Genomic DNA, 22,444 nt, shown 5'->3' on the forward strand with positions numbered 1-22,444 from the left:
AAACCAACATGAGAAGATTACTTAGCGTTTTAACGATCAGCTACCCATGCATGTTCTTTCACAATATTCCTGAAATACCTTTTCATATGTTCAAAGTAATATGTATAGTTACAGTAAGTCACTCAATCTTTAGAGTAATATTACTGTTCAAATCATATAACACAATGTAACTGCGTCAGAAATGTATATCTAGGCAGCCCACATTCATTGTTAGATTTTATTTCAAGGAGTCTTCATTTCTCTTATGCCAACATCCTAAACATAACGGTTATTGACACCATATAAAAATATCAGAAATACCTTTACAAAAACAACTCCATTATCAGAAGAAGAAAAACAGTCTTAAAAGTGGGGAAAAAAAGTAATTATTTACATGGCCTATTATTATAAAAACATGTATTTTATACTTTATACAGAAATTAAATCTACACTTCATGCTTCTAGCAAAAAAAAGTATGGATGCTGTTTAACAAGAGGGTTGGCTTTTAATTCTGCAAGCTTACCTCTTAGCAGTATAAAAGTAATTACAGCAACTGTATTTCCCTCAATTTAACACCAAATACATTCTCCCTCAAATGGCACCCTATTCCCTATAAAGTGCACCATTTTTGACCAAAAGTAGTGCACGATATAGGGAATAGTGTGCCATTTGGGACAGCCTTCTCTACTCCTATTATATAGTGAATGTCAGGGTCCGATTATTACATACATCACTAAACAAGTAAAGCTGCTCTTAAAAAGGTCACAAGGACTGCAGATTCAATGACCTATTCATCCTACAGGGACCTATTAGGATATTGCTTATTAAGTTTAGGTTGAGATTTGTCTGCAGTGCACACAGTGGTTAGTGTAGCAAACAGCGTGCCATACAAAAACAGATGAAATGTCCCTTAACCTTTAAGGCTTAATTCACTACGACCGAGAACTTTCCTTGCAACAAACACAAAGATATGGCAGACAGGGCCTACTCTACTCCAATATGGAGACAGGGCCTCTGAAACAGTCATATACACTCAACAGTACAGTATAGTACTATGAACACAAACAGCATCAGCAATCTGTCTACAGATCATCTTGCTCTGATGGTAGATATATACTCTAAAACCAGAACATACTGGACAACCTTAAAATGTAGAGTTCCTGGTAGCTTAATATTATGCGAAATTCACTGCATCTCCTCTTTAAAATAAGGGGAAAAAAAGCAACAGATCGGGGTCCGTTTTTAAGCTTATTCCTTATGATCCAAAAGGCTAAACTGATTCTAGATACACTACGTGACCAAAATGACAAACCTTAACCCTTATAAGTATGCATATACATGCTCTCCTACATACACAAACATACCCTCATACACTACATGACCAAAAGTATGTGGACACCTGCTCTTCGAACATCTCATTCCAAAATCATGGGCATTAATATGGAGTTGGTCCCCCCTTTGCTGCAATAACAGCCTCCACTCTTCTGAGAAAGATTTATTTTATATATATATATATATATTTTTTATGTAACCTTTATTGAGGCAAGTCAGTTAAGAACAAATTCTTATTTACAATGACGGCCTACCCCGGCCAACGCTGGGCCAAATGTGTGCCGCCCTATGGGACTTCCAACCACGGCCGGATGTGATACAGCCTGGATTCGAACCAGGGACTGTAGTGACGCCTCTTGCACGGAGATGCAGTGCCTTGGAACGCTGCGCCACTCGGGAGCCCAACTAGATGTTGGAACATTGCTGCAGGGACTTTCTTTCAATCAGCCACAAAAGCATTAGTGAGGTCGGGCACTGATGTTAGGTAATTAGGCCTGGCTCGCAGTCGTCGTTCCAATTCATCCCAAAGGTGTTCGATGGGGTTGAGGTCAAGGCTCTGTGCAGGCTAGTAAAGTTCTTCCACACCGATCGACAAACTATTTCTGTATGGACCTCGCTTTGTGCACGGAGGCATTGTCATGCTGAAACAGGAAAGGGCCTTCCCCAAACTGTTGCCACAAAGTTGGAAGCACAGAAGAATGTCATTGTATGCTGTAGCGATAAGATTTCCCTTTACTGGAACTAAGGGGACTAGCCCAAATCATGAAAAACAGCCCCAGACTACTATTCCTCCTCCACCAAACTATGCAATGGGGTAGATAGCGTTCTCCTGGCATCCGCCAAACCAGATTAGTCCGTTGGACTGCCAGATGGTGAAGCGTGATTCATCACTACAGAGAACGTGTTTCCACTGCTGCAGAGTCCAAAGCGGCAAGTTTTACACCACTCCAGCGGACACATGGCATTGCGCATGGTGATCTTTGGTTGGGGTGCAGCTGCTCGGCCATGAAAACTAATTTTATGAAGCTCCTAACGAACAGTTATTGTGCTGACGTTGCTTTCAGAGGCCGTTTGGAACTCAGTAGTGAGTGTTGCAGCCGAGGACTGATTATATTTACACGCAACGCGCTACAGCGGTCCTGTTTGAGCTTGTGTGGCCTACCACTTCATAGCTGAGCCGTTGTTGCTCCTAGACGTTACCACTTCACAATAACAGCACTTAGTTGACTGGGGCAGCTCTAGCAGGGCAGAAATTTGACAAACTGACTTGTTGGAAGGGAAGCATCCTGTGAAGGTGCCACGTTGAAAGTCACTGAGCTCTTAAGGCCATTCTACTGCCAATGTTTGTCAATGGAGATTGCATGGTTGTGTGCTCGATTTTATACATTTGCACCAACTGGTGTGGCTGAAATAGCCAAATCGACTAATTTGAAGAGAAAAACATGACTCCTGACTGTCAGAACAGTGTCATGTCAGTCTGCATTTCAAGTCAATATAATGTATATATTGATACAAACAAACATCTTTGGATATCCAATAGGCACGTTAGGTAGTGCCGCTTATAAAACAAAACAAATGTGCAGAAGACATAAATAAAAACAGTTTTTTTTACAAGAATCTCAAAGGCCCTGTGTTTTTAGATATATTTACACACTATGAGGTTGGATTAATACTGTGAAATTGTGAAAAATTCTGATCATGCGCTTTTAGTGTAATCGTGAATCGTTTGAATATACATTTCTACCCATTTTGGTAGGATGGTGTTTTGGCCTGCCTGTTGACGTCACCAGGAAATAAATAAGTTAATATACCAATAACCGCTCCTTTTCCCCAAGCAAATTTGCATAAGAAATTGCTCTTTGCTAAGAAACTATTTTTGACCATGTTAACTGAAAACAATCATTGTAAGCTACTTAATTGTTAAAAAGAAATGATTTGACAGAGATAAAAACAGCTACATTGTACCTTTAAATGTAGTTATCCCTGATTGGTTGAGCCACATAAGGGTCATATTTATTACAGCACATCGTGGCGAAACTTTTTGCAACAGAAAAACAAAAATGAACATTTCTTATTGGACAAGTTCAGGTAGAAGTCCAACCCTGTTTCAGTCAGTTTGGTGACAAATGATTACGACCCATGTGAGTAAGGGTCTTGAGGAGAGATGGCTACAACATTGACCCCGAGTTAGTTAGTGCTTAGTTCTATGTCTGAGGGTTGCTCTTTAGTCCTAGTGGGGCTAGCCTCGGCATTGGCCTCATCTGCAGTAGCGGGGGTGGAGCTAGGGCATCCCCCGGCATATCATTGGTCTCCAGCACCTTGGCCACGCCAACTTTCATCTGCAGCAGTGGAGGCGGGGTCAACGCCTTTTGAAGTACACCGTGACCTTTTGCAGTGCATGTTGGTCCTTGTGGGCTGTGCCCATTGACAATCGGAGCAGGAGCAGAACCTGTGTCTGATGGTTTCTCGTTGGATCCAGAACCCACTTTAAGGTCCTCTGCCTGTGGCACTGGCAGGCCTGGGCCTTTGGAAGCCTCATCCTGGCCTTGTCTCTCTTTCAGCCCCAGAAGGTCCTCGTCAAGTCTCAGAAACAAGGGGCTGAGGGAGCGCTCGTCATCTCCATCTCTGATGATTTCCTTCTCTGCCTGCGGTGGTGGTGGTGAGGACCGGTCCGTACCAACCTCCCCAGGCTCAGTGGCTGGTTTGTGAGTGACCACTGGAAGACCACTGGGGCTGATGTTGTCTGTGGTCATCTGCTGGTTGAGGAAGACGATCTCGTTGAGGAGAGACGTCAGACTCTCGTCTTCAACGTCATCTTCTTCGTTGTCTTCGTCCTCCTCATCAGAGTTCCTGTCTGCGTCGTTGAGCTTTACACCGTCTCCAGAGTGGTCCAGCTGCTTCCCCAGCACCTCCCCGTCCTCCAGTCCACTTCCCTTACCCTTCACTGGAGATGGCCTCCTCGGAGCTCCCCCTGACACACGTGGAGGGGCTTTGACCAGTGAAATCACATTGCCGATATGAGGAACTGAAAAATAGGAAACAAAATAAAGGTTTTATCGCAATGGCATAACATTCAGCTAACCTAATCAGATTCATAGATATCTACATCCAAGCGGTAAAAACGTGTCGGAAGTTACCTCCCCTGTTGAGGATATTACGAGGTGGAGTGAGAGAAATGGGTTGTGACATTGAGGGGATACAGATGGTAACTGAAGCGACACCTAAAAAAAGAAATTTAAGAAGAATCAGAATCAAAATCAACAAAAAAAAGTGGTATGCAACTTTGAGAACATTGAGTCACTGAAAGCCTACCTGGTATTAGAGACTGTTGCATTTCGATTCCAGTGACGCGTCCTACCGGCAGCAGAGAACTGACAGGCTGCATTGGGCTCTTAGTGATCCCCTGCTGAGATGGTATCACTCCCCCCACTATAGACAGCATTTGAGGAGGGAGAAACCGAGCATGAACAGGTGGGGAATCTGTTGGGGAGGCAGAAAAACAAAATGCAAATGATTGACAGTGCTTTATTTCTTCCCATGGAAGTTCAGTCTCTAGATCTGCAGTCAGCCCGACCCATTTGGTGCAGCTAGACAGCAACACGGTCAGAGGGAGGGGTGACTTACCTAGGAGAGGTTGTGGTTTCCTGCGAGACAGGATGTTAGGTCTTGTCCTTTCACCTGGAGAACGACACGTTGAGAGGGGTTTCCTGGAGGGTGGGGAGATGATGGGACTTGTCTTGGGTTGTTTGGGTGCAGGCTGTGGGGGGATAGAGTGTGGGACAGGGGTGGGTACCACCTTTAACTTCAGACCGGGAGCCAGGGATTTTGGCTTCGGCTGTTGAGTGCTGCTGGGTAAGATGGCTTTATTGGGTAAGACTGATGACGAGGGGGCTGAGGACGCCGCTCTCCGCTTCCCTTTGAACATCACGTCCATGTTCTTCTGTTTGGTAGAGATGTCCTGAAGTTTCCTGAGGATGAGCTCCTCTGTCTTTCCTGTAGAGAGAGACAGCAGGCCAGTGTTACCGGAGAAAGAGACTGGAGAGGAGAGGATAGTCAAATGTAAGCCCCGTTACCAGATTTCTGGGAGATTTTCTTGATATAAGCAGCTCGTTCTTCGGTCAGCGCACTCTTCAGTTTTTCCAGGCGTTCGCATTTGTCTCTCAGGTCAATGACTTGTTTTCGGGCCTGTTAAATAACAGACAATCCTTGGTATCATTTAGTGAAGAGGTTACTTACTAAATAAAACTCGATGCAGTTCTGGGAGGTCCTGTATGTCACAAGGCAGCATCAATGAATTAGTCTGCTAACTTCCCTGAATATGACAATCATTTCCTAAACAAAAGCATCAAGAAAAATTGAAATGGCCATAGCTTATTTTACTTAACACTCCCAACAATCAATATTGAAAGTCTCACTACAGTCTCCTTTTCAGCTCATTGATCACCTAATTTACTTAACAAAAGGTACATCTTAATAAGTGGTCCAAGTATCATCATGACATGGCAGAAGAGGGGTGAGCTTTTCCTCGTTTGTTCTCTACTGCTCCTCTGTTGTTCCTCAAGCAAGGAGGGAGGCCGATGACATCACGAATCCCCATCAGACCAAGTTTGCAGTTGTGTCCCAAAAATATATATAATTTGGCGTAAAACTTTTTGTTTCTTTACTGGAAATGTTTTTTCAACAGTAAAAGTTTTAAAAAGTAAAACATTTATTTAAAATTTCAAAATAAAATCGCTGGAGGACGTATAAGTTTGATTAAAGTTGTATCATGTTTATTATGTTTTATTGAACCTTTATTTAACAAGGCAAGTCAGTTGAGAACAAATTCTTATTTACAATGACGCCCTACACCGGCTAAACCCTCCCTTAACCCGGACACCAAATCACGGCCAGTTGTGATAGGGCCCAGGATCGAACCAGTCTGGAGTGACACCTCTAGCACTGAGATGTAGTGCCTTAGACCGCAGTGCCACTTGGGAGTAATGTAATGGCATCCATGTAATGTGGATGCCTACACCACCTATTGAAATGTACCGTATGGCATGGTAAATCATGTGATACTACAAGAGTTCTCTGGAGAGCGTAGGCAAGCTCTGAGGTGTTATGGGTCCTATGGGCACTGGTCAAAAGTAGTGCACTATATAGGGTACAGGGTGCCATTTGGGATGCATCGGTAGTCTTACCTGCCCTAGGATGAAAACATTAGTAGGTGTCGGGTTGCCAAGGTCCAAAGTCTCTATCAGGGCTTTAAAGCTCTTCCGAAACTCAGCACAGCGTTGTCTCTCATATTTGTTGTGCAAGTCCCAGTGCTAATGGCAACATTGAACCAAAAACACCGCAAATTACAACCATGGACACTGAAATCACAGCATAACCATATTTGAAGGAAGGAATAAAAGGTTGTTCCACCTCTTTAGTCCGTGTTTCCTTCAATTGTGGAGTGGTGTTCTTCTTTGCATTGTCCTCCACACTCTCAATGTCCACAGGCTCATCCTCTAGCAAGCTTTCCTCCACATCCTGAAAGACAGATGAGTCGTAACGAGATAAAGAAAATGGTAAAAAAAAGACAATTCTCAAGGGAAGAGATCTAATCAACAGAAACCGAGTAATAAATTGTTTCTTACACTGATGGTATTGATGACGTGCCCTTTAGCGTTGTAGTTTTTGTCGTCGTCAACGTCAGAATCCTCGGTCTCATCCGAGGAGTTGTCGGTTTTCTCGTCCTCCGTGTCCTCCAGAAGGTCCAACACCTCATCCCCGTCCTCCTCCGTTTCTGCGGTCACTCCTCCCATGCTCTTACTCCCCTGAGCCTCTTCTGTGGTCCTCTTTGACAGGGGACCAGGCCTTGGCCTCTGCTCAGACTCACCGCAGGTGGCGACAACTGAGGAAGACGAGACAGCAGAGGAGACTTTCCCTTCTTTCTTCCAGTTGATGTGCAGCTTCTCGATCTTCTGCTGGGAACCGATGTACTTGATGTTCGTCAGTATCTGTTCCTCAGACTCTCCTGTGGAGGAACCACGTTGGTTGAATGTACAATCAATCAGTCAAATACATACATTAGTTGTCGCAAACCCACAGAATACAGAATGTTGACATGTTACAGGAGGAGAAAGGAAGTACATAAGAGGAAATGGAGAGGTGGGGGGGGGGGTCAAATGTAATGTCCATTATTACCAGTTAACTGGGACATCTTCTTGACGTGAACTGCTCTCTCCATGGTCAGCGAACTCCTCAGCTTCTCCACGTTGGTGCTTTTCTTTGTCAATACCTGGATCTCCTCCTTGGCCTGGTTAATTAAACAGAGTTGACTTGTTATCTATTGAGGATGGTTGCTTCAACGAAAATAAAACTAGAGCGCCGCTCTGATAGGCCACAATAACAAAATACACAAATAATACCTTTTATGAGTCCCAAATCGCAACCTATTCCATATACAGTGGGGCAAAAAAGTATTTAGTCAGCCACCAATTGTGCAAGTTCTCCCACTTAAAAGGATGAGGCCTGTAATTTTCATCATAGGTACACTTCAACTATGACAGACAAAATGAGATTGTAGGATTTTGTAGGACATGGTAGGATTTTTTACTGGGATTCTCTGCCTCTAGCCCTATTACAGGGTCTGAGTCACTGGCTTACTGGGGCTCTCTCATGCCGTCCCTGGAAGGGGTGCGTCACCTGAGTGGGTTGATTCACTGATGTGGTCATCCTGTCTGGGTTGGCGCCCCCCCTTGGGTTGTGCCATGGCGGAGATCTTTGTGGGCTATACTCAGCCTTGTCTCAGGATGGTAAGTTGGTGGTTGAAGATATCCCTCTAGTGGTGTGGGGGCTGTGCTTTGGCAAAGTGGGTGGGGTTATATCCTTCCTGTTTGGCCCTGTCCGGGGATGTCATCGGATGGGGCCACAGTGTCTCCTGACCCCTCCTGTCTCAGCCTCCAGTATTTATGCTGCAGTAGTTTGTGTCGGGGGGCTAGGGTCAGTTTGTTATATCTGGAGTACTTCTCCTGTCCTATTCGGTGTCCTGTGTGAATCTAAGTGTGCGTTCTCTAATTCTCTCCTTCTCTCTTTCTTTCTCTCTCTCGGAGGACCTGAGCCCTAGGACCATGCTCCAGGACTACCTGACATGATGACTCCTTGCTGTCCCCAGTCCACCTGACCGTGCTGCTGCTCCAGTTTCAACTGTTCTGCTGCCTTATTATTATTCGACCATGCTGGTCATTTATAAACATTTGAACATCTTGGCCATGTTCTGTTATAATCTCCACCCGGCACAGCCAGAAGAGGACTGGCCACCTGGTTCCTCTCTAGGTTTCTTCCTAGGTTTTGGCCTTTCTAGGGAGTTTTTCCTAGCCTCCGTGCTTCTACACCTGCATTGCTTGCTGTTTGGGGTTTTAGGCTGGGTTTCTGTACAGCACTTTGAGATATCAGCTGATGTACGAAGTGCTATATAAATACATTTGATTTGATTTTTGAATTTATTTGCAAATTATGGTGGAAAATAGTATTTGTATCAATAACAAAAATTTATCTCAATACTTTGTTATATACCTTTTGTTGGCCCATTCCTCCATGCAAATCTCCTCGAGAGCAGTGATGTTTTGGGGCTATTGCTGGGCAACACAGACTTTCAACTCCCTCCAAAGACTTTCTATGGGGTTGAGATCTGGAGACTGGCTAGGCCACTCCAGGACCTTGAAATGCTTCTTACGAAGCCACTCCTTCGTTGCCCGGGCGGTGTGTTTGGGATCATTGTCATGCTGAAAGACCCAGCCACGTTTCATCTTAAATGCCCTTGCTGATGGAAGGAGGTTTTCACTCAAAATCTCACGATACATGGCCCCATTCATTCTTTCCTTTACACGGATCAGTCGTCCTGGTCCCTTTGCAGAAAAACAGCCCCAAAGCATGATGTTTCCACCCCCATGCTTCACAGTAGGTATGGTGTTCTTTGGATGCAACTCAGTATTCTTTGTCCTCCAAACACAATGAGTTGAGTTTTTACCAAAAAGTTATATTTTGGTTTCGTCTGACCATATGACATTCTCCCAATCTTCTTCTGGATCATCCAAATGCTCTTTAGCAAACTTCAGACGGGCCTGGACATGTCCTGGCTTAAGCAGGGGGACACGTCTGGCCCTGCAGGATTTGAGTCCCTGGCGGCGTAGTGTGTTACTGATCGAGGGAGATTATCAGTGGTCTTGTATGTCTTCCATTTCCTAATAATTGCTCCCACAGTTGATTTCTTCAAACCAAGCTGCTTACCTATTGCAGATTCAGTCTTGCCAGCCTGGTGCAGGTCTACAATTTTGTTTCTGGTGTCCTTTGACAGCTCTTTGGTCTTGGCCATAGTGGAGTTTGGAGTGTGACTGTTTGTGGTTGTGGACATGTGTCTTTTATAATGATAACAAGTTCAAACAGGTGCCATTAATACAGGTAACGAGTGGAGGACAGAGGAGCCTCTTAAAGAAGAAGTTACAGGTCTGTGAGAGCCAGAAATCTTGATTGTTTGTAGGTGACCAAATACTTATTTTCCACCATAATTTGCAAATTAATTAATTAAAAATCCTACAATGTGATTTTCTGGAGAGAAAAAAAATCTAATTTTGTCTGTCATAGTTGAAGTGTACCTATGATGAAAATTACAGGCCTCTCTCATCTTTTTAAGTGGGAGAACTTGCACAATTGGTGGCTGACTAAATACTTTCCCCCCCACTGTATAGTGCCATAGGGCTCTGGTCAAAAGTAAAGCTGGTAATTGCTCGGGACCTCACAATATGATATTATCACAGTACTTAGGTGCTGATACTATATGTATTGTGATTCTAACTATTCTATATGTATTGTGATTCTAACTATTCTATATGTATTGTGATTCTAACTATTCTATATGTATTGTGATTCTAACTATTCTATATGTATTGTGATTCTAACTATTCTATATGTATTGTGATTTGATACTTGGATTTTATTATGATTTGATGTTCCAAACATATTGCTCACTATATGTCTGCTGCAGAGAGACAAGAGAGAGCCATCGGTCATGGAAATAAAAGTGCTGAAAACAGGTTGGCTCACTTTTTAAAAATAAGATGGAGAACATGCTATGGGATGAAAAATAACGGTACAGCCGACTATCGCCAGGTAACGCCACAAGTCGATACTTGGGGTCAAAGTATCGATATATACTGGTCCCATGTTTCATGAGCTGAAAAAAAGATCCCAGAAATGTTCCATATGCACAAAAAGCTTATTTCTCTCAAATGTTGTGCACTAATCTGTTCACATCCCTGTTAGTGAGCATTTCTCCTTCCCAAAGATAATTCCTCCACCTGACAGGTGTGGCATATCAAGAAGCTGATTAAAACAGCAGTATCATTACACAGGTGCACTTTGTGCTGGGGACAATAAAAGGCCACTAAAATATGGAGTTTTGTCACACAATACAATGCCACTGATGTCTCAAGTTGAGGGAGTGTGCAGTTGACATGCTGACTGCAGGAATACCCACCAGAACTGTTACCGGATAATTAAATGTTAATTTCTCTACCATAAGCCACCTCCGTCGTCATTTTAGAGAATTTGTCAGTATGTCAAACCGGCCTCAAAACCACATGTAACCATGTCAGCCCAGGACCTCCACATCCGGCTTCTTCAGCTGCGGGATTGTCTGAGACCAGCCACCCGAACAGCTGATGAAAGGGAGGAGTATTTTTGTCTGTAATAAAGTCATTTTGACGGGAAAAACTTGTTCTGAATGGCCTGGGCCTAGCTTCCCAGTAGGTGGGCCTGGCTCCCCAGTAGCTGGACCTGGATCCCAAATTGGTGGAGCTATGCTCTCCGAGGCCCACCAATGGCTGCTCCCCTGCCCAGTCATGTGAAATCCATAGGACCTAATGAATTTATTTCAACTGACTAATGTTCTTATATGAACGCTAACTCAGTAAAATGGTTAAAATTGTTGTATTTATAGTTTTGTTCAGTATAATATCGTCCAAAATAACATTGCGATATGCAACTGTATCAACCCCCCGCCCCCATCACTAGTCAAAAGTAGTGCACTATATAGGGAATATGGTGCCATTTGGGAAGCACCCTTTAATTCAAGGGATTTTATTGACTTATTGGTGCTTACGTCGTTGAGGATTTTAATTTTAGCAGCTTTCTCGTCAAGTTCCAGTGTTTCCCTCAGCTGCTGGAAGCGTCCCTGGAGCTCGGAGCGTCGATGCCTCTCCAGCACGTTGTGCTTGTGCTTCAGCTGCTTCTACAGGAAACGACAGAAAGGAGCGCTATCATGGGGTGCAAACTGCAAACTAACATCTAAATTAGCCCGGGCCTACCCACACAAATAAGACAAACCAAGAAAGGGACAGACTACTCTACTGTTTAGGTGACGGAATATGAAAACAGACGTGTCTTGGATAAAGCTTAAAGAGTTCTTACACTGATGACGATGAGATCCTCTTCATTAACACAGGAATTAACACAATCCGTCTCGTCAGATGAGTTGTCCGTCTCCTCATCCATCCCCTCGTCCATGTCGTCAGAGTCGTCCTCATCCTCCACCGGATCCACAACCTCAACCTCCTTCCTCCTCTTCTTCGGTCGTCCTGTCCATGTCTGGTAGGGTTGATTGACACAAGCCATCCTAGGAAGGAGCTTGGGGTCTACATTGGAGTCCGCTGACGAGATAGGTGTCGAAGTTGCATCTGTCTTTGGAACTGGGGTTATAGGCGGTCTGAGGATTTTGGGGGGCACTCGTCCCACCTCAGGCTGGATCTTAGGATCTGTACTGGAGTCTGTTGTGGAGATAGTGTCAGCTTTAATACATTTAAACTTGTGGCTTACAGGGGTTTTTGTGCTTTTCTGGCAAGGCAGCATCCAATTATACAGCTCAGACGTGACCTTACAGTCTGCATTGGAGTCCACTGTGGTGGTGGTGGTGGCAACTTGGACACCTGTTTCCATATCAGACTTCGTGGGGAATTTGACAGTAATTACTGTGGTTTTTGGGGAAGGCTGCAGCACAGTAAAGCCCCCTACAATAGGCATGACTTTGGAGGAGCCCTGGGCTGGCTGGGCTGGCACCTTGGGACACTTGATGATGATGGGCTCCTTGTTACCCGTCTGAGGAACAATCTTCAAAGTGTATGTCCCGCTATTTGTCTCAGTGGGTGAGAGATTAACTTTACTGGTGTTGATAGACTTGGAGCCTGGTATGGAGGAAGTGACTTCGGGAGGCGTGGTTTTAGGGGTGGTGGTGCTGCCTGGAGTCTTTGGGACAGTGAAAGGGACCAGGGGGACGGTGGTGATGGGGTTCTGCCATGTGGTGAGAGAGGTGGTGGAGGGGGAGCTGTTAAGGGTGGCTGTGGATCCCGAGGCCAAGCACACAGGTGTGGTTAAACTGATCAAACCCCCTGAAAAGAAAAAGGAGAAAAAGTTCTGCAACTTTCCAATTATTATAATACACAACAACAACAAAAATGATGTATTCACACAGCACTCATTCAGTGGAGATAATAAACCCACATTATACATAGACTACTATAGAACTCCCTGATCCGTCTAAAATGTTCAAATCATTGTTCCATAAAATGGTTATTAATTAACCCTTTACATTTATCAGCGCCCAAATTGGAACGCAGTGGCTGTACATTAACATTCTATACATGACGTCAGAGCTCAGGGTCTCCTCTTCACAGCTCTGTGTGGGTTCTGACTGACAGCCATTCTGAACTTTAGCACCGCGAGCGACAAGAAGATGCCCCATGCCTCCCGCTAATTGGGCAACTTAAAAAATAAAATTGTCTGAGTGTGGGAAATACTGTAAATTAAGAGGACTACATTTTTGAAAGATGAGACATTGAGGATTATAATAAATACCGCTTTGATGTTATACAATCAAACCAAACAGTCTAAATGGGCACTTCACATTCCCATCCATTAAACAAATGTACTCTAGTGTCATCGTTTATGACAGGGTACCCCAACTGGCAGCCTGTAGCCAAATCTGGCCTATCAGCAATAGTATTTGGCCCCCACTGCCCCGACATTTCATTTAAAAAAACAAATAAAACTAATCTCAGATCCGAGATGCAAAAACTCCCAAATGCGATGTCCCAAGAAGGAAGTTACCCTACCTTACCCTAAATAATGCAAAAGTTACATTTTAACTTCATTCATGAAGAGAGAATGCAGGAGACAGTCAACTAATAAAGCAGGCAGCGGACCATTTTGTGGTGCTGAAACGTAAAGCTGCAACTGCAGCGCAAACAATAGGTGAACAGCGCCTGGTGCTGACAATATAGCTAACTTGTTATGCTAACTTGAATAGAGACAAGGTGATTTTATGAGCATGATCAGATCAAAATTATTATGTTATTGCCAATTAATGTATTATGTACTAATCAGATGTGTTAAAAATGTTGTTGAATTTGTAGTGTAGGCCAATTAATTGTGCTATTATTATATACTAATTACAGTTAGTCAGAAGTTTACATACACTTCGGTTGGAGTCATTAAAACTCATTTTTCAACCACTTCACAAATTTCTATTGTTTTGGAAGGTCGATTAGGTCGATTAGGACATTAGGACATCTACTTTGTGTATGACACAAGTCATTTTTCCAACAATTGTTTACAGACAGATTATTTCACTTATAATTCACTGTATCACAATTCCAGTGCCCCAGAAGTTTACATACACTAAATTGACTCTGCCTTTAAACTAGAGGTCGACCGATTAATCGGAATGGCCAATTAGTTAGGGCCGATTTCAAGTTTTCATAACAATCGGAAATTGGTATTTTTAGGCCGCCGATTTTCCGATTTTCCCCCTTTTATTTATGTAATCTTTATTTAACTAAGCAAGTCAGTTAAGAACACATTCTTATTTTCAATGACGGCCTAGGAACGGTGGGTTAACTGCCTCGTTCAGGGGCAGAAAGACAGATTTTCACCTTGTCAGTTCGGGGGATCCAATCTTGCAACCTTACAAAAACAATCAATCATGATCACTAGTTAACTACACATGGTTGATGATATCACTAGATATTATCTAGCGTGTCCTGTGTTGCATATAATCTGACTGAGCATACAAGCATACAAGTATCTAAGTATCTGACTGAGCGGTGGTAGGCAGAAGCAGGCGCGTAAACATTGATTCAAACAGCCCTTTCGTGCATTTTGCCAGCAGCTCTTTTTGTCAGCATTGCGCTGTTTATGACTTCAAACCTATCAACTCCCGAGATGAGGGTGGTGTGACCGAAGTGAAATGGCTGGCTAGTTAGCGCGCGCTACTAGCGTTTCAAACTTCACTCGCTCTGAGCCTTGGGGTGGTTGTTTCCCTTGCTCTGCATGGGTAACGCTGCTTCGATGTGGTGGCTGTTGTCGTTGTGTTGCTGGTTCGAGCCCAGGGAGGAGCGAGGAGAGGGACGAAAGCTATACTGTTACACTGGCAATACTAAAGTGCCTATAAGAACATCCAATAGTCAAAGTTATATGAAATACAAATGGTATAGAGGGAAATAGTCCTATAATAACTACAACCTAAAACTTCTTACCTGGGAATATTGAACACTCATGTTAAAAAGAACCACCAGCTTTCATATGTTCTCATGTTCTGAGCAAGGTACTGAAACGTAATCTTTCTTACATTGCACTTTTACATTCTTCTCCAACACTTTGTTTTTGCATTATTTAAACCAAATTGAACATGTTTCATTATCTACTTGAGGCTAAATTGATTTTATTGATGTATTATATTAAGTTAAAATAAGTGTTAATTCAGTATTGTTGTAATTGTCATTATTACAAATAAGAACATTTTTATATATAAATAAATCGGCCGATTAAATCGGCATCTGCTTTTTTGGTCCTCCAATAATCGGTATCGGTATCAGCGTTGAAAAATCATAATAGGTTGACCTCTACTTTAAACAGCTTGGAAAATTCCAGAAAACGATGTCATGGCTTTAGAAGCTTCTGATAGGCTAATTGCCATCATTTGAGTCAATTGGAGGTGTACCTGTGGATGCATTTCAAGGCCTACCTTCAAACTCAGTGCCTCTTTGTTTGACATCATGGGAAAATCAAAAGCAATCAGCCAAGACCTCAGAAAAAAAATGTTTGACCTCCACAAGTCTTGTTCATCCTTGGGAGCAATTTCCAAAAGCCTGAAGGTACCACGTTCATCTGTACAAACAATAGTATGCAAGTATAAACACCATGGGACCACACAGCCGTCATACCGCTCAGGAAGGAGACGCATTCTGTCTCCTAGTGATGAACGTACTTTGGTGCGAAATGTGCAAATCAATCCCAGAACAGCAAAGGACCTTGTGACGATGCTGGAGGAAACAGGTACAAAAGTGTCTATATCCACAGTGAAACAAGTCCTATATCGACATAACCTGAAAGGCGGCTCAGCAAGGAAGAAGCCACTGCTCCAAAACCGCCATAAAGAAAGGCCAGACTACGGTTTGCAACTGCACATGGGGACAAAGATTGTACTTTTTGGAGAAATGTCCTCTGGTCTGATGAAACAAAAATATAACTGTTTGGCCATAATGACCATCGTTGTGTTTAGAGGAAAAACGGGGACTCTTGCATGCAAGTCGAAGAACACCATACCAACTGTGAAGCACGGGGGTGGCAGCATCGGATGGCATCACAAGGAAGGAAAATTGTGGATATATTGAAGCAACATCTCAAGACCTCAGGAAGTTAAAGCTTGGTCGCAAATGGGTCTTCCAAATGGACAATGACCCCAAGCTTACTTCCAAAGTTGTGGCAAAATGGCTTAAGGACAACAAGTAAGTCAAGGTATTGGAATGGCCATCACAAAGCCCTGATCTCAATCCTATAGAAAATGTGTGGGCAGAACTGAAAAAGCGAGTGCGAGCAAGGAGGCCTACAAACTTGACTCAGTTATGTCATCAGCTATGTCAGGAGGAATGGGCCAAAATTACTGCCCGAAACGTTTGACCCAAGTTAAACAATTTAAAAGGTAATGCTACCAAATACTAATTGAGTGTATGTAAACTTCTAACCCACTGGGAATGTGACGAAAGAAATAAAAGCTTAAATAAATCATTCTCTGTACTATTATTCTGACATTTCACATTCTTAAAATAAAGTGATTCTAACTGACCTAAGGCAGGGAATTGTTACTCAGAATAAATGTCAGGAATTGTGAAAAACTGAGTTTAAATGTATTTGGCTAAGGTGTATGTAAACTTCCAACTTCAACCAAATGTTATGGACCGCTGACTATTAGTTCGTAAAAAATTGGGCCCGAGGCCAAACCTAGTTGATGAACCCTGGTTTATGATCACTATGTTTGATGTACAGTAACAAAATGACGTTATACCCTGGGTTGTCCTGAACAGAATGTGCCGATGTCTGTTATATTTTGAAGAAAATTTGTTGCGCACCACGCATCGAAATGCACTCGACTCCATTCAATGCGCACCAAAATTAGGATATGCTTCTCTGAATTTCCCTGTGACAGCTTAACACAGCAAGATCATATTGTATAATTTCGCCAGTCATGTTGGCAATAAAACACGCTTTCAAATTATACCCACCTGACACAGATAGCAATTAATAAATGGACCGTTTTTGGATTGCATAAAGTAAACAGTAATTCTGTAAAGACGGGGCTGCTAACATGGTTATGCATATGCTTTCCATATTTCTTCTGCAAAAAACATTATTTAGCCCTATCCATATAAGCCAATCCCCACGAGACTAAGGGGTTAACATACTCAGTCTTGCATGTGACAGAGCAGCAGTGCCTTGGCATTAATATCGTCAACTGTCAGACACTCACCCTTGTTGCGCATGACAAGGTTGGGGTTGAGGGCCTGCAGCTGGCTGAGGGGAACCAGCTGGATTAGCTGTCCGTTGGGGTTCCGGTATAGGGTGGTCCCTGAGGCACTCCGCACCGGCTGCAGAACCATCCTCCGCCCTGCTGCGAGAGGGGTCAGGGGGGTGAGAGGGGTCGGGGTCTGGGACGTAGGAGGACACGCCATTCTGACAGCGTTACTGGTCCCTGGGTCAGGGAGCACCAGCATGGGGGGACTAGTAACCATTCCGCTGCTTGGGGAGGTCTTTGGAAGAGACACATCACCTAAAAAAAACAAAGCTTTCTGTTTCTCAACAACGATGGAAAACAGCATGGATAAGAAGACGCACCACAAACAACCACGCAACGCACAGAACAATCACCACATCAGAGCATCCCAGGATGAGATGGGAAGAGCACATATGGGCAAGAAGGGTGAAGATTTTAAACAGAGCTATGCTAGCACTATGCGTATGTGTCACGAGTCACGACCACAAACAGACAATATGAAAGTGGCAGGCCATGGGACCAACGGTTAGCCTGTGGAAGGCTGGGGACTAAAGATAGCAGCACAAATAGATTGGAGGGGCTTTCTAATAATGGTGGCAGGACTGGGTGTACCAGTGGAGGAACCGGCATAAGAGCTACCTGAGGCTACCTCTACCAGAGAGGTAGAGGGCACGGCAAGCTGCTGAATACTACTCAACGACTGTGGAGGATCACTAGTGAGGAGCAGCCTCTGCCGTGAGGAGCTGATTTGGTTGACCACAAACCGTGTGAAGACCTTTCCCGCTGGGGGCAGGTTAGTCACTGTGGAGCAGAGATGGCGGTAGAGGTTCAGTGTCCCGCAACTTGTGTACATGTGTGAATCTATCATGAATCTGAAACTGCTAACAAAATTAAATTGCTCTGAGGGAAAACAGCTTTCTGCATCAGACTAAAAAACTAATTGTAATTGAACTATTAAAATGTTCTATACAGGATGGATGCCGATTGGCTGAAACAACATTCCAGACGTGTTTATCAGACAATATATCATGCAAAAAAATACTTGTTTACTGTTCTCTGTAGGTAACTGGTTTATAAAAGGAAAAATATTCCAGTATTCCACTGCTTTGTTTCGTGCCTAAGAACAGCCCTTAGCCGTGGTATATCTAAGCAATAAGGCCTGAGGAGGTCAGGTATATGGCCAATATACACTACAAAAGTATGTGGACACCTGCTGCTATTTAGAGCAGTAAAAATACATGTGTTGTCATACCCGTGGTATGGAGTCTGATATACCACAGCTTTCAGCCGTATACCACGGGTATGACAAAATATTTATTTTTACTGCCCTAATTAGATTGGTAACCTGTCTATAATTGCAATACGGCACCTCAGGGGTAAGTGGTATAATGCCAATATACCACGGCCAATGGATGTGTCCAGGCACTCCGTGTTGCGTCATGCGTAAGAACAACCCTTAGCAGTGGTATATTGGCCATATACCACACCCCCTCCGGCCTTATTGCTTAATTATATCACACCTCTTCGGACCTTAATGCTTAAATAGTACTATTATTCCAGGTACGATTAACAACAAAAAGTAGTTCTCACCAATGGACTTGGGGCCTGCAGCAACTGAAACGACAGAGGGAACACTGGTGGTGGTAACCATGGTAGGACTGGTGGTAGGAGTGGCTGTCAACTGGGCCGGTTGTCCCGTGGAGGACCTTGCATCTTCAGGGGTTTCTGAGGGGGGTGTGATGATTTGTGATGAGACGGAGGATGCCATAGACGGCTCTGCTCCGGTAGGCCTCCGTAACTTGCCCATGAGGTAAGCAGCAAGTCGGTTGGCTGGGTGCATGGCTCCCATCATGCCCAGTTGTAGCTTGGCATTGGGGTAGGACCTGCCATTCACCTACAGATACACAGGGGAAAGTGTGAGTAGCAATGGACCATGTGTATTCTCCTCAGAGCTAGATATAGTGTGAGTCCCAAATGGCAGCCTATTTATTCTCTACAGTGCCTTCAGAAAGTATTCACACCCTTTGACTTTTTACACATTTTGTTGTGTTACAGCCTGAACTTAAAATGGATTACATGAAGATTCTTTCCCCCACTGGCCTACACACAATAAATAATCCATTATGTCAAAGTGTGGAAGAAATATAAAATGCAACATGTAAAGTGTTGGTCCCATGTTCCATGAGCTGAAATAAAAGATCCCAGAAATGTTCCACACGCATAAAAATCTGCTCAGATTTTGTGCACAAATTTGTTTACATCCCTGTTAGTGAGCATTTCTCCTTTGCCAAAATAATCCATCCACCTGACAGGTGTGGCATATCAAGAAGCTGCTTAAAAAGCATGATCATTACAGAGGTGCACCTTGTGCTGGGGACAATAAAAGACCACTCTAAAATGTGCAGTTGTGTCACACAACACAATGCCAAACATGTCTCAAGTTTTGATGGGAGCGTGCGATTGGTATGCTGACTGCATGAATGTCCAACAGAGCTGGTGCCAGAGAGTTGAATGTTCATTTCTCTACCATAAGCAGCCTCCATCACTTTAGAGAATTTGGCAATACATCCAACCGGAACTCACAACTGCAGACCACGTGTAACAACGTCAGCCCAGGACCTCCACATCCGGCTTCTTCACCTGCGGGTTCGCCTGAGGGGGGAGTATTTCTGTCTGTAATAAAGCCCTTTTGTGGGGGAAAACTCACTCTGATTGGCTGGGCCTGGCCTCCAAGTGGGTGAACCTGGCTCCCAAGTGGGTAGCCTATGCCCTCCCAGGCCAACCCATTTCCCCAGTCATGTGGAATCCATAGATTAGGTCCTAATGAATTTATTTCATTGAAATTGTTGTATGTTGCATTTATATTTTTGTTCAGTATAATAAATAATTTACATCTGTAATAACATGATCTGTAAGGTCCCTCAGTCAAGCAGTGGATTTTTAAACACAGATTCAACCACAAAGACCAGTAAGGTTTTCCAATGCTTTCCTGAAGAAGGGAACCAATTGGTAGATGGAGGCCAATAGTGACTTTAAAACAGTTAAAGTTGAGCCTATACAGATTTTTTTTTAAATCCAAAACATGCATCCTGTTAGCAACAAGGCACTAAAGTAATACTGCAAAAAATGTGGCTGAACAATTAACTTTTTGTCCTGAATGCAAAGTGTTGCAGGATTTGCCACCAAACACACAACATGTTACTGAGTGCCACTCTCCATATTTTCAAGCATAGTGGTGTCTGCATCATGTTATGGGTATGCTTGTAATCGTTAAGGAGTTGGTGAGTTTTTCAGGATAAAGAAATAAACGAAATGGAGCTAAGCCCAGGCAAAATCCGTGAGGAAAACCTGGTTCTGTCTGCTTTCCAGTGATAAATTCCCCTCTCGGCAAGACAATAACCTAAAACAGATGGCCAGTTGCTTACCAAGAAGACAGTGAATGTTCCTGAGTGGCCGACTTACAGTTTTGCCTTAAATCTAATTGAAAATCTATCGAAAGACCTGGAAATGGTTGTATAGCAATCATCAACAACCCATTTGACAGAGCTTTAAGACATTGGTCCTTCTGTAGCACAGTTGGTAGAGCATGGCGCTTGTAACGCCAGGGTAGTGGGTTCGATTCCCGGGACCACCCATACGTAGAATGTATGCACACATGACTGTAAGTCGCTTTGGATAAAAGTGTCTGCTAAATGGCATATATTATATTATATTATTTGAAAGTAATAAATGGGCAAATATTGTACAATCCAGGTGTGGAAGGCTATTAGAGACATATCCAGAAAGACTAACAGCTGTAATCGCTGACAAAAAGGTGCTTCTACAAATTCACTCAGGGGTGTGAATACTTACATTTAAAAATACATTTGCTAAAATTTCTAAAGACATGTTTTCACTTTTTCGTTATGGGGGATTGTGTGTAGACGGGAGAGAAAAAATATATATTTAATCCATTTTGAATTCAGGGTATAACACAACAAAATGTGGAATAAGTCAAAAGATAGGAATGCTTTCTGAAGGCACTGTAGTGCACTAATTCTGACCAGCACCCTATGCATTACATAGGGAATAGGGTGTCGTTCCACATCAATAAAGTAGGAAAATGAACTGATCATCGGATGTGTTTTGGGGGGAACTCTAGGTATTTAAAATGCTTACCGTGACAAGTTCCTTGTCTGAGATTTCTATCTGCTTTAGATTGGCAGTAAGGAGGCCAGCAGGAGAAATTCCTATTAAGAAAGGCAGGCCCTTCCATTTCAGACCCTTTTTCTTCCCCACAACCTTGTTCTCCTGCTCTCTTTGCTTCTCCTCTGCGCATTGTCCTTCCTCCACCTCCTTATCTTCCCCTCTCAGCTCCTCCATCTCCCCCTCCTCTTCCTCCATAATTTCTTCATCTTCCTCTCTCATCCATTCCTCCTCACTGTTTGCCTCCTCCACTCCGTCCGGTCGCGAGACCCGAGAGATATGTACCTTGTAGTGGACAGAGCAGCTCTCGCCGTCGTTCCTCAGGGTCTGAGACACGGGTTTGATGAGGTAGCCTTTGACCCAGAAGGGGTTGGTGAGGTGGTCCTGGGCCATGTGCTCACAAACAATCCTCAGCACCAAGTTCCTGTCCGCCAGGCTCCTCCACTTACACTCAGACACGATCTCCAGACGCTTGCAGGGCTCCGTGTACTGGGAACCGTGGGAGGGCGACTTCTCTGACTTCCTGGAAGGGCTCACTACATCAAGAGACAAAGTCAACAGCCATTAGAAATACATTTCAGGGCAGGCTATGATTGTTGGATGCAACTAATTATTGACGTGGTTTATGAACTGATAGATATAAATCGCAGACAGATGTTTGGAATTAAGAAAATGATGACAAATTTGATTAAGTGAACGTACCTGGTGAGGAGTCTATTGGTTTGCAGTGGTTGTCAATGTCCTCAGGTCGGTTTGTGCTCTTGCTTTGAAACACACGCACTCTGGCACATGTCATGGTCCCTTCCTCCGCTCTCACCTGCAAAAAATACACCTTTAGAAAAGGCAGGGGGGTAAGAATATACATACCACTTTTACAGTGGTGTATCTAACACTTATGGATAGATAGACACCCTTCTAAGACGCACCACTGCTGGAGACTCTTCCTGTAATGGAAGCCATGGAAGACAGACTGGTGTTGGGGCGAAGAGGGGCTCCGGGTCCATCTCTCCATCGTTGTGCTTCCACAAAGTTCTCACACGCCGAGCTGGTTCTGATACTGTCTCCACCTCTCTCAGAGCTGAAGTTAGAGAATAATC

General features: G+C 43.7%; 1 protein-coding gene across 4 annotated transcripts in view; it reads right to left on the minus strand.

The window, feature by feature from the left end:
• Positions 1–203: 203 nt before the first annotated feature.
• The window catches only part of mgaa (MAX dimerization protein MGA a), a 37,063-nt gene continuing 14,822 nt past the window's right edge, over positions 204–22,444 (minus strand). For 3 of the 4 annotated variants that reach the window (XM_035743350.2, XM_035743348.2, XM_035743349.2), the window contains exons 10-25: positions 22,274–22,425; positions 22,050–22,164; positions 21,321–21,883; positions 18,753–19,056; positions 17,139–17,438; positions 11,750–12,723; positions 11,442–11,570; positions 7,487–7,598; positions 6,937–7,316; positions 6,722–6,829; positions 6,496–6,621; positions 5,386–5,497; positions 4,937–5,305; positions 4,625–4,792; positions 4,450–4,533; positions 204–4,337 (exon numbers count right to left, since the gene is read on the minus strand). In XM_035743350.2, coding sequence (XP_035599243.1) covers positions 3,517–4,337; positions 4,450–4,533; positions 4,625–4,792; positions 4,937–5,305; positions 5,386–5,497; positions 6,496–6,621; positions 6,722–6,829; positions 6,937–7,316; positions 7,487–7,598; positions 11,442–11,570; positions 11,750–12,723; positions 17,139–17,438; positions 18,753–19,056; positions 21,321–21,883; positions 22,050–22,164; positions 22,274–22,425 — 4,817 coding nt within the window. In that variant the 3' untranslated portion in view covers positions 204–3,516. The remainder of the gene's footprint in view (positions 4,338–4,449; positions 4,534–4,624; positions 4,793–4,936; positions 5,306–5,385; positions 5,498–6,495; positions 6,622–6,721; positions 6,830–6,936; positions 7,317–7,486; positions 7,599–11,441; positions 11,571–11,749; positions 12,724–17,138; positions 17,439–18,752; positions 19,057–21,320; positions 21,884–22,049; positions 22,165–22,273; positions 22,426–22,444) is intronic. The other variant, XM_035743352.2, reaches the window with a different exon arrangement.

This window comes from Oncorhynchus keta, chromosome 29 (assembly GCF_023373465.1).
Source record: "Oncorhynchus keta strain PuntledgeMale-10-30-2019 chromosome 29, Oket_V2, whole genome shotgun sequence".
NCBI lineage: Eukaryota > Metazoa > Chordata > Actinopteri > Salmoniformes > Salmonidae > Oncorhynchus > Oncorhynchus keta.